Below are 12,026 nucleotides of genomic sequence, written 5' to 3'. Positions count from 1 at the left end.
CATTTACTCACTGGATTACTAGTTTATTACAAAGGATATTAAATGATATGAATGATGAGCCAGATGAGGTCCCGAACAAAGGAGCTCCCACCCCTGTGGAGTCTGGAGCCTGGCACGGTGGCACATGGAAGTATCGACTGAAATAAATCCGCAGCCTAAAAGTTGAGAATTATGTTTTTATTTGGCAGGAGGACTTGAGCTGGGATGACAGCCTCTCAGATCACTCTGAGGGACTGCTCCAAAGAGGTAGGGGAGGAGCTATGATATATAGGCACTTTATAACAAAGACCAGGTAGTTGGAACAATAAAAGATTACTCGTTATCTAAAGAAAACCAGGCATCTCAAGGATTTAGTGCTTTTCTATGCATGGGAGGAAGCAAACATTTGGGCTTATTGAATTCATTCCTTTGACAAGCACCTAGCTCTCTAGGGCCAGTATCCTGTCCTTTCTCATACTGAGTCCCCTCAGGGTGCACTAGTGTGAGTGGCTGCAGAGGCCGGGCTGCAGGCTGGTCTTCACTGGGGGGTGGCAGCAGCCACTGATGACCTGATGGTTTCAGCATTCTTTGTTTACTGATATAGTTTGCAGTATTTTTCATTCACAGAAGCATTCCAGTTCCCCAATCTGGGAGCTCTCCAAACCCAGTTTTTTTGGGGTTTTTTATGGAGGCTTCATTACATATGCACGATTGATGGACAGACCAGATGTCAGGGGTGGGACTGAAAGTTCCCGCCCTCTAATCACAGGGTTGGGTCCCTTGGCAACTGGCTTCCTCCTTTGCCTCATTAACATAATAAAAGACATCTTTATCACTCTCTTCACTTAGAAAATTCCTAGGGTTGTAGGAGGACTGTGCTAAGGGGAGGAAGACCAATATGTCTTTATTATAAATCACCCTCTCCCCTTCCCTTCAGTCCCTCTTGCCTCCAGCTCAGACCTTTTCTATTTATGTGTTAATATGGTAGAGAATGGTCACACCAACCACTGCTATCCATGGTCCCAAGCCAGCTAACCAGACAGCCAGAGTCTCTAGTTCCAGTTCCAGATCCTCGAAGAATATTAATATTAATCAGCCCCGCTAGAGGGATATAATCACATAATAAATGCAAACATGAAATTTCGGTCAATTTTTGGAAGGTGGCGAGAAGTTCAAAGGCGGCCATGTTGGCCATGTAGACATACCATGAGGAGCTGAGAACACCATTTTCTATTCCCCTCACTAAGCCCTTTCTTTTTCTATTTCCCTCCCACAGTCTCTCACCTTCCCCCTACCCCTACCACCATCTAATTCTATATGAACAGGACCCCACGTGGGTACTGGAGCCATGGGTGGTAGGTTTCCTAGGAAACCAGCCAGCTTTTCTAGGTAACGTCATCCCGCAGTGGTGTTCCCCTCAGCTGCTCAGTGCCAGGGGCCAGGACTCATGAGGGACATACGCTGAACAACTTTGAGGGACCGCGTGTGACTGCAGTGCCCTTTCTGGCTCAGGAATATGCAAGAACCAGTGGGGGGAAAAAATAGCCCACAAGAGGCTGTTTCAAAACTGAGATCCTTTTTTTCAGAAGAACAAGTTTCCCCAGAAGGCATGTTTCATATCCACAAGGACAAACGTCTGTTGGGTTTTTGATCTGTCTTAGCAGTTGACTGACTGAGTTGCTGGTACGGTTGAGCGGGGACGTTTTTCGGATACTCACGATGTCCTCCTTGGCAAACAAGTTGGAAGTCTTGGATGTTTAGACAGAGCTGATAATCTGTAGCTCTTTTCCTCAGAGCTCAAAGAAGGTGAGCCCTGGGCAGCCAGGCACACGCCAGGAGCACAGTTCTCTGTCCTCTGTCCCATAAACTCCAGACAGAAGCAGTGCTGGCCCACTCAAGCCAGTAAGTGCCCTTCCCCTGCCCAAACTGGGAAGTGTCAGCCCTGAAAAACCACAGCCCCGTGAAAGCAAGATTCAGGCGACCCACATTCTAGTGTCCATTCCCCCACTGACCAACCATGTGTCCTCAGGAAAGAGATTTTATCTCACTGTGTCTCATTTTCTCCATCTGTAAAATGGGATAATAATAAGTGTCCTCTCCCGGACCAACGAGGCCAATGTCAGGAGGAAAGAAGAGGGCTGATGTCAAGTGCTCATTTCTCAGACTTGTTTTTTTTTTTCCTATTGGATTCTTCTCATTCAGTCATTGATGGGCCTACACAGATCCTGGTTCGAGATGTCTCTGACACAGTGGCCTTTGTGGAGTGGACGCCACCTCGAGCCAAAGTTGATTTCATTCTCCTGAAGTACGGCTTGGTGGGCGGGGAAGGTGGGAAGACCGCCTTCCGGCTGCAGCCTCCTCTGAGCCAGTACTCGGTGCAGGCCCTGCGGCCCGGCTCCCTGTACCAGGTGTGGGTCAGCGCCGTCCGCGGAGCCAACGAGAGCGAGTCCAGCACCACCCAGTTCACAACAGGTGAGGCTGCGGTGGGGAAGGGAGCCTGAGGAGGGGGAGGGGGAGGGTGCCGGGCCAGCTGTGGTATCCCCCACGGCAAGAGGGTGTACCAGGGAGACAGGTGACGTGTGCTTGGGCATCCCTGTGCCACAGACACTGCAGGAGGGAAGCAAGAGGCTTGGGGACCTCCTGGTGAGGTCACATCCGGGCGCAGAGGAGCGAGTGCGGTGCACAGTGGATACGAGAGCTTGGGTCCTGTCTTCCCTCTGCTCCCAGCCAGACCCGGGAGCTATGTCTCTTCCCCATGAGTGTGAGGCTTCTCCTTTATCAAATGAAATGTTTGTCTTGAAGTCACTTAAACATCCACGTGGCTAGCCCGAATGGCAATTTTGAGACAGTTCAGCGCCCCTTCCTGGAGACACCTTATTGGTATTTGCTGGAAATCACTGTAATGATTCCATAAATGCACAGTGACAACACTGGCATGGTGGCGCCCCTTGGAGTTGTGCAAAACCCAGAAGCAGGCCTTCCGCCTGAGAGTCTGTGACTCATCCTGCCCTTTGTAAGCACCGGCAAGAAGCTAATGTGGGGTCTGGCTCCCACAGATTGCAGGCTGAACAAAGCCCATGTCACTGCCACCTGCCCTGCTGGGATGGCCACCCACCCACCTTCCCAAGGCTGTCAGGATTCTTAAAGAGCTTCACTGATAGTTGAGAAAGGCCAGACCTCACCGTGACCTGCTCCCTGACCCTCTCAGAGCCTATCAGGCCAGCCAGCTAGCAGACACGGAGGACAGGCACCATCCAAAGACAGGCACCCCCACGCTCTCATTGGGTCAAAGGGGGTTGAGATCAGATCTTGAGTCTCTGTCTAAGCCAGATTCCCAGTCTCAGCCTCTCTGCACTGGGGAGGTCATAAATCAAGGAATGTCACTGCCAACAAGTTGTCACAGGGAAGAAAGGAAACTGCAGGCATCTGCAAGACCTAAGAACTGGCATCTTCTGATGGGATAAAGGAGAATCACTCATTCAAGCATCCTACATTGAGCTGTGGCCTAAGCGCCGGTTAAGGGATGGGGTAAGCCAGCCAAGGGGCTGCAGGGAGGTCTGGTAAATAGCACAATTATCCTCCACCTGTGTTTAAAATCAGCTGATAAATAAGGCAAAAAGTAAGACAGATGCAGGCCAACACAGCTCCTAGCCTGGAGCACGTAGCTTTTTGAGTCAGATGCCAACTGATGGCCCTGTGGACCTGGGCAAGACCTCCACATGGGAGAAGTTGTGGGGCTCCTCGGGTTAGGACTTACAGCATAGCACGGAGGAACAGGCAGAGGCTGTCCCTAGGGGCAGAGGGCTCCTGTGAGAGAGGGGAGCAGAGGGGCCGTGCCCAGATCCTGCTACAAAACTCACCACTGAATTAAGTCCATTTTCCCCAGCATAAGAAAGAGAGAGGCCAGGAATCTCAGAATGGGTTTCCCTCCACACAGAAGGAAACATCAGGAGGGGGAGAAGTCCCTGTTAGAAGGAAGTGCGGACACTGACGAAACAGAGGAGGCAGTTTGATTCTGAAGGAGACCCTCTCAGGTTTTCCCTCCAGCCCTGTGCTTGACTCCACCCCACTCAGGGGGTCACTTGACTTCACCCCACTCAGAGGGGTCGCTGGTCACACTTTCTGTACTGAACATGTCTTGGGATCCTCAGTGACTGAGCATGCACCTTTAAAAGAAAGGAGCTGCATTCTGCCCACTTCTCTTCCCCTCTTCCCTCACTGAACCAAAACTGCTCTCAGGGCTGACCCTTCCTGGTGAATTCAAGGTCAGCCCTTCCTCCGCCAGCCCTTCCTCCCCCAACCCTCGCACTGCCAGGCCATGAGCTCTCCTGAGGGCCTCGAGTCCTGCATATTTCTTTTTTTAATTTCTAGAGAGTTTTTGTTTAAAAAGTGGTTTCTTTGTGCTTTGCTCAGATAAGGAGTTTGAAGAGGCAGGAAAGGAGGAGAGGGCTCTCTTGAGCGGCAGGATGAAAAGCGAATTCTTGATGTGTAGGTCGACGAGAATTGAAGCAGGATTGGCTGGTGGCCCAGGAAAATTCCAATCAAGACAATTACACTCTGCCTCCCAGAAGCTCCCCCTGAGTTTCTGCGCATCGCGTGACTCTCTGTTTCCGGTTGCCTGGCGGGCGGATTGGCAGCTGTTAGGTGGCTGCCTCCCGGGGCAGCCGCAGCCTGTGCCTCCAACCTGTCCCCCTCTGCTCTGAGGGGGTGAGGGGGCTGGGGAGCTTTGGACAGCTTTGCAGATCAGTTCTCAAGGCCCTGGGGTTGGCTGGTGCTGGTTGAGTGATGAGAGGGTGTCCGGCCCCCCGCAGTCGGGCCGTCAGTCATTTCAGAACTCCGCTTAAATTCAAATTAGCCAAAGTGCTTTTCCAGGTGATGGCTTCAACTCTAGGAGCGCACTAATCGCACAGGCAATTAAAACAGAGATTTGCTTCCCGCGTGGTGAGGGGGATATTTGCCTGGGTCTTAGAGCCGCTCGGAAAAAGGAGAGTACTGATGGAAGCCCACCAGGGCCAGTGGTTAGAGAGAAGCCAGCCCCCCAGCCTCCCCGCCCTCCAGAGCTCTGATTGCGGTTGCCCTCGTCGGGGAGTTACTGAGGCTCCTCCGGTAGATTCTTCTGCAAACCATTGAAGAGAAGCCTGGAACAGATTCTCCCTTGTGGCCCTCAGAAGGGAGCCAACACCTTAATCTTAACTCCGAGTTCGAGAGATAGCACGTGTCTGTCGTTTAAGCCTCCCAGCCTGTGGCACTTGGCCACAGGAAACTCACACAAAGGCTCAAGTCACAACAGAGCTCCAGCTGGCTCAGCAGGGACTGGACTCTAGGATTCCCCGAGAAAAGCTTTCCCAGGTTCAACCTGGATGGCCCTTGTCACCCAGCCAAGACCAGCTGTCCTCAGTCCCAGCTGCCCTCTCCCCTGCACTGCTGCACCCCCCAGCTGGAACAGTCAACAAGACTCTTCCAAAGGCTTTGAGGGAGCAGATGAGACAGAGAACTGACAGTGTTCACTCAGTCACTTCGCATGTGCTTCACGAACACCGAGTAGGTGCCAAGCACCGCCCTAGGCAGCGAGGCTGCAGAATAAGTAAGACAGACAAGATCCCGGTTCACGTGAGTTACAGCCGTACATCCAAAACATGGGGCGCCATTTCAGTCACCAGGGCTGTGCTGAGAAGTGGGATGGACACTACAGAGGGAGTCAGACAGGCCTCTCGGAGGAGGTGAAGTTTTAAGCAAGACGTAAGTGACCTCAGCCATGTGAGGGTGTGGGGAAGAGCGTCCAGGCTAAAACAGCACCAGTGCAAAAGCCCTGAGGTGGGAGTAAACTCGGTGCGATTTAAGAATAGAAAAGAGGCAGTGCGGCTGGAGCACAGGGAGTGGGGACGGAATGTTCCAGGGTGCCTCCTGAGAAGCGAGCACGGCCAGATCATGCAGAGCCCCGTGGGCCGTGGTTAGGAGTTTGTAATAGGAAGCAGCAGAAAGAATTCAGCGGGGAGACTGCTTGATCTAATTTCTGTTTGAGAGACGAGAGCCCACAGCCCCAGCCCCTCCACAGGGCTCCCCGCTGGACATCTGTCTTTGCCTTGCTCCCGGCTTGCTGGTGTGTTGCAGGGACACGCCCAGCTACCACTTGCCAGGGTGCCTTTCAGCTGCCCCTCCCAGAGGTCAGGCTTTAAGACCCAGGGGGAGCAAACCATTTCACGCCACCCCAGTCCGAAGACCCACGCCCCCTTCCCAAGCCCTCATTCCCAGGATTGATCTCTTTTGGGATCATTGACATTGGAAGCGTCTAGTCCCTTCAGAGAAAACGCTGCCCCCTACCGACAGGGCGCAGACCCTGAGGCCAAAAAAGCAGAAAACAAAACCACAGGCTGACGTTTCCGGGGTCTGTGACTTTTAGGTGTGAGGAGTCCAAGACTCAACCTGAGCCCCAAACGAACTTCTTTTTGCTCCAGTTCCATTCAAGCCACACCCACAACTCCTGCCCAGTCCAGGCCTCGCCCAGCCTTTCCCCCTCGGTGAGATTTAGGGGCCTACAGTTCTGAGCATTTCTCCCTCGAGCCCCTCTACGCAAGCTCCTCTCTCCAGCCGCCTGCTCGAGAAATCACACGCACAGCACGTGGAGAATGCACGGTTTCCAGCATGCTAAACCCACACTGAGGAAGGAGACATTTCTCAGAAAAATAAGCTGCAGAGGCATAAATCTGCTAAGAGATTCACCCAATTTACATCACTAAACAGAACACTTCTCACTCCGCAGCAGCTGCAGCAGATTGATTCACAGCATTCCCCGCTTCCCAAAGAACCAGCGGTGGAGACTTGCCTGGCGTTTGCAAATTAAACCAGTCCACTCGAGGGTTTCCCAGACCAAATGGCTGGTCCACTCCAAAGTTAAATTCAAGTCTCAAAGTCAAGACCTATTTAGAACTTTTAAAGTAGAAGTTTGTCAAGATGGCACCTTCTTCCCCTACAAGTGGTTTATGGTGTTTCTGCCTAAGTAAGCCTGAGATGACCAGTCCTGGGAGAGAGAGCACCCCCCCAAACACACACACACACAACTGCGGGAGAGATCCCAATGCCAGGGGTCTTTTCAGTGCTGTGGACTCCTTGGAACCCCAGAGAGCAAGCACTGGGGGTGCCATATTGTTGGAACTCAAGAAGAGCTTTGGAGGCATCAGGAAGCCAGCCCAGGGCTTAGGCACCTAATTTTGTACCAGGCACCATGCCATGCACTTCGACATGCATTGCCTGATCTGTACAACTCCCTAAAATGGCAGTATCATTAGCCCATTTTACAGATGTGGCCATCAAGGCCCAGTGAGATGAAGATTTGCCTAGGGTTCTGTTACAATAAGAGTCAGTGGTGGGGAATCAAACAGACTGGATCCGAAGATGACTGATTTCTACTACATCATGTCCCCTCTCTTTATACAAACCTTTCAGCAGTGTCTATGCAAGTAAATCTGGGGGAGACATCTTACACTCCAGAATCTTGCAGTCAATCCTCTTCTTTTGCTTGGTGATCAAAACTGACACGACTCTGATCCACCTTAATCACTTGGATGCCATCTCCGATTTTCTCCATCCAGGGCTTCCCTTGCTTAGTCTCAAGCTTTTGCTGCTACCTGGTCGACTCTTCAGTTTCTAGAACTCCACTAGAACTCCTAAATGGAAACAAGGAAAGTGTAAAGCATGGGATATCTAGCTCCCAGGTAAAACTCTCCAACCTGCCCACAGAATCCGTCTTGGCCAACCGGGCAGACCAAAAGCTGACGGGCAGTACTGGGGTTCACTTAAACGTGAGGCAGAGGGTCAGGAGATGTGGGGTCTCATCCCGAAGCCTGTTACAGTTCAAGATGCAGGACAAATGCACATCCTGTGTGATGTTGGTGATGTCTGGCTTTTTTAGAGATTGACGCCCCCAAGAACCTGCGGGTTGGCTCCCGCACAGCAAGCAGCCTTGACCTGGAGTGGGACAACAGTGAAGCGGAGGTTCAGGAGTACAAGGTTGTGTACAGCACCCTGGCGGGTGAGCAGTACCATGAGCTGCTGGTCCCCAAGAGCATCGGTCCAACTACCAGGACCACACTCACAAGTGAGTAAGCCCTGGCTCCTGGGGGCACGGGGGCTCCTGAGTCCATCCCCTCACGACTCTCTCCCCAATCCTCCCACCCCACATCCAGCCATCGCAGGAATCCCACTGATTTAATCCCTTGGGTGCTTGCCACATATGTCTACTGTCCTCCACTGCACTGCCATCACCTGGTCCAAGCTGCCATCACATCTCACCTTCAGCACTGCCGTAAACTCCCCATGTTCTCTCCTGACCCCTCTAATCTCCTCTTCAGACCGTCAGTGATCCTTTCAAAGTACATTTCTGATTACTCCATCCCGTTGTGCGTCCATCTCAGGGACTTCGGTTGCTCTTGGGATAAACTCCAAACCCTTAGCTTGGCCCACGCGCCCTGCCTTGGTTTCCCTACCATCTTCTCCAGGTCTACGTTTTTTAGTTCCTCAAACACTTTCTCCCACCTGCCACGGGGCTTGGCCCGTGCGGTTCCCTCTGCCAGCCAGGCTCTCCCACCACCCTCTTCACCTCGCTGTGTCTGCTTCCCTTCTAGCTCTCCGCCCATGTGTCACTTCTCTGGGGCCCCGCCTGGTTCCCAGGCGAGGGCAAGTCACCTGCTTGGCAGCCTCATCCTGGTGGTTACCGCTCACCTCACAGCATCCTCAGGCTGCCGCTGTGCACTTAACAGTGTGATTATTGGATGTTGGTCTCCATCTTAGACCTAGAGTGCTGTGAAAGGGGGGCATATTTGTTTTTGCTCATTGTGACACCCCAGCATCCAGCACAGCATCTAGCTCTTACTAGGTCCTGGATAAGTGATGAGTGAGTGAATGAGTGAAAGAGTGAGGAACTGCAAATGTTCACTGTGACTGGGGCATAGGCTTCAAGAGGCCACTGATAAGGTGAGTCCTGGTCATGCCTTATGTACCCTAGAAAGAGTGTAAGTGGGGCATTGTTGAGAGGTCTTGAATCAGCTGATGTAATGACTAGACTGGTGCAGCGACAGCGTGGAGAGTGGATAGGAGGAGGGCAAGGCCAGAAGCAGACGGTGGTCCAGAGAGTGTGCCGGAGTCAGAGGGAGAGATAACGGCAGTATGAACTAAGACCACACCCCGGGTCACTGGGATGCTTAGCTAGGGAGCATTCCCTGGCCCTGTGGGGGTGTGGGGCCCAACCAGGACTCCTCCTGGGGCCCCAGACACACCCATCCGGGAAGGACTACCTGCTGGACTTCACTGAGAGCTAGACGCCTGGAGACATGATTTTCAGATGGAGACTTGCAAAGCAGCCATGGACCAGAGGCCCCAGTGTGCTCGCATTCAGAAACTTTGTTTATCCTGTGTCTTGGCTTCTTGCAAAAGCATTTGTCATCTTAGTAGATGAGAGATACACCACAAAGAGTGCGTACAGTAAACAAGGGCAGTATAATCAAAGCTGTTTCTCTCCTGAACTGAAATCCCAGACTGCCTTGCCAAATGAGGCCAGTTAAAGCAAATATAATAAATGCTTCTTCCAGACAGACGCACTCCTGAAAACACAGCAAGGAGATGGAAAGATATGCTGACCAAGCAGGTTAATGGGGGTGAATTAAACACCGCAGGAACAGACCAGCTGGCATAGGGTCTTTACGGAGAGCTAGAGACATTCACAAAAATTAAGCTAAACAAAAAAAACCTGAAATGATACAGGAGGGAACCGGTTCTAGGCACAGCCCATCCCTGCCTAGCGCCTCAGGCTGATTTGGCAATTAGCAGTTTTACAAAGACGATGGCATACTGTTCAGATGGAGGAAATACCACAAAATCCTGAGAGATACAGGGAAGAACCCAGTCACATCTGAGTTATTAGTTCCCATCACCTGGGGGAAAAATAAAGAAGATTCTAGATTCATTGATCATCTCTGTTATTCCAGGCACCTTCATGTTAATATATTTTTAGCTTATTTAATCTTCACAGCAACAACTCGCAAGGGACGTTAGCAACCCCATTTTATGGATAAGGAAACTGAGGCTCAGGGAGTTTGGAAATTTGCCCAAGTTCACAAAGGTAGCAAGGGGGGCCGTGACTCAAACGCAGTTCTGAATCCTCTTCAAAAGCCCACTCTGCCCCATTTCGTGGCTGTTCCTACTAAAGAAATAACATGGAAGGAGAGGTCAAACTTAAGCGCTGCAGACTTCCAAGGATGGAAAGAGCATTACTGAAGAGCAAGCTCAGATAGGTTGATTTTTTTTGATTTGAGTTGGGTTTATGAAATAAAACTATAAATATATATTACACATAATTATCCCAGGGAGCTCACTGCTGGGAAGATTTATAAAGGCAAATAGCCTTATGTGATTTAAAAAGGGATTATAGGCGTGTAAGGAGATCAGGTATCTTGGTACTCGCCGAGATGCAGATTACAAGGATGCTGGCGCTCTTGATGTGGCATCTGGGGAAAGAGAAGGAAGGACCCAGAAGGAGGCAAAGCAAAGAGAGGGAGAAATTTGATCTTGGCTCTAAACAGTTGTGTTTCCTCCTTCGCTCCCCAACATGGGTACTAAAAAGGAGAGTTTTTCAGCCTACAAGACCTGTTTTTGTTTTTTGGCTTTTGTGTGTGTGTGTGTGTGTTTGTTTTGGTTTTGGTTTTGGTTTTGGGTTCCAAACAAATTGTTTGCTTGCATATGTAAAACAAGACCCTGGTCACGGTGGGAGGGCTCTCCAGCCTCACCTGAAGCGATTCCTCCCTGGCCAGAAAGAGCATGGAAGACTCGAAACTTCAACTCTGCCCGTCGCCACCATCCCCATCCCCTGGTCAGAAATAACTGGGACCTGTAGGAGGTCCTCTTCTCTCTTGCCCCAGTATTACCTGAATGCTTGGTTCTGTGGAACATGTTAAGAGCTGGGACTCTGAACTCTGTATCTAGGCTCAGCTACTTCCAGTGTGGTTTTGGGTCATTGACTCAACCTTTCTAAGCCTCTGTATCATCGTCTGTAAAAGGGGAACAATCCCACTTACCTCGTAGTGCTGTGATGGGGCTTTAATGAGATCTCGTACTTGAGGAGTTTAAGGCAGTGCTTCTAACATAGCAAACTACTCAATGCTTGGAGATGATGCTGACGAATAAGGAGGGGAGGAGGAGGTCTGAGAGCTAGCAGATGGGTTAGGACGACCTCCTCGAATAGGTGTGGCACAGAGCGGAGACCCTCCTTCTCAAAGAGGGGCGTGGGGACCACGGGTAAGGGCATCACCCCAGCTGTCAGAGCCCTTCCCCTCTCCCCTACCCCCAGACCTACAGAATCATAGCCAGCATTTTAGAAGCCTCTCTGGAGATTTGTGTGCATGTTAATGGGCGAGAAGCCCTCACTCAGAGCATGGCCTCTGAAGTCGCCCACTCAGGCTGGAGACCAACTTCATCCATGTGCATCCTCAGGCAAATGTCTTCAATTTCTATGCTTCCGTTTCGTGGTCTGAAGGACATCATGTCTACCTCCTAGGCTGTTGTGAGGATTAAATGAAATCATGTATCTCTCTCTCTATAAACACTGAGGGTAGGGACTGGTGCAGAGCAAACATTCAGTAGCCATTTGACCTTCTATTGTTTTTAATTCCCTCAAAGTTCAGCCTGGATCCCAGGCAACCTGGCCTCCCCCTGGTACAAATTCAAACCCCCTTTATTCTCACAGCCAACTTCAAGTCCTAAAAGCCTATGGCATCTGTACCTGACACCCCCCGCAGAAGCCCTTGTCTCCGCAGCCACCACTTACCCCTACACTGCAGAAGGCAAGCTCTTCCTGACTCCAGGTCTCTAAGTTACACAGAGGGCACCCCCCACCCCCAGGCTCCCCCTTCACATAGCTCACCCTTTGTAACACAGAGACCGGGCTGTAACACAGAGACCGGGCTGGAACACAGAATACCAAACATTTCTTTTCCATTATTCTCCCTAGGCAAAGCCCAGCAAATTCCCTCCAGAGTATGAATCTGTTTCTGAACAAC

At 51.2% G+C, this 12,026-nt stretch overlaps 1 protein-coding gene across 4 annotated transcripts in view; it reads left to right on the top strand.

Annotated features, from left to right (window-relative positions):
- TNR (tenascin R) overlaps positions 1 to 12,026 on the top strand; it is a 398,595-nt gene that overhangs the window by 331,081 nt on the left and 55,488 nt on the right. For all 4 annotated transcript variants that reach the window (XM_064478014.1, XM_031435726.2, XM_031435725.2 and 1 more), the window contains 2 exons: positions 2,182 to 2,451; positions 7,889 to 8,074. In XM_064478014.1, the coding sequence (XP_064334084.1) occupies positions 2,182 to 2,451; positions 7,889 to 8,074 (456 nt within the window). The remainder of the gene's footprint in view (positions 1 to 2,181; positions 2,452 to 7,888; positions 8,075 to 12,026) is intronic.

The sequence above is a fragment of the Camelus dromedarius genome, chromosome 23, assembly GCF_036321535.1.
Source record: "Camelus dromedarius isolate mCamDro1 chromosome 23, mCamDro1.pat, whole genome shotgun sequence".
NCBI classification, from domain to species: domain Eukaryota; kingdom Metazoa; phylum Chordata; class Mammalia; order Artiodactyla; family Camelidae; genus Camelus; species Camelus dromedarius.
Note: the sequence above shows the minus strand (reverse complement) of the source record. Positions and strands in the feature narration are given on the sequence as shown.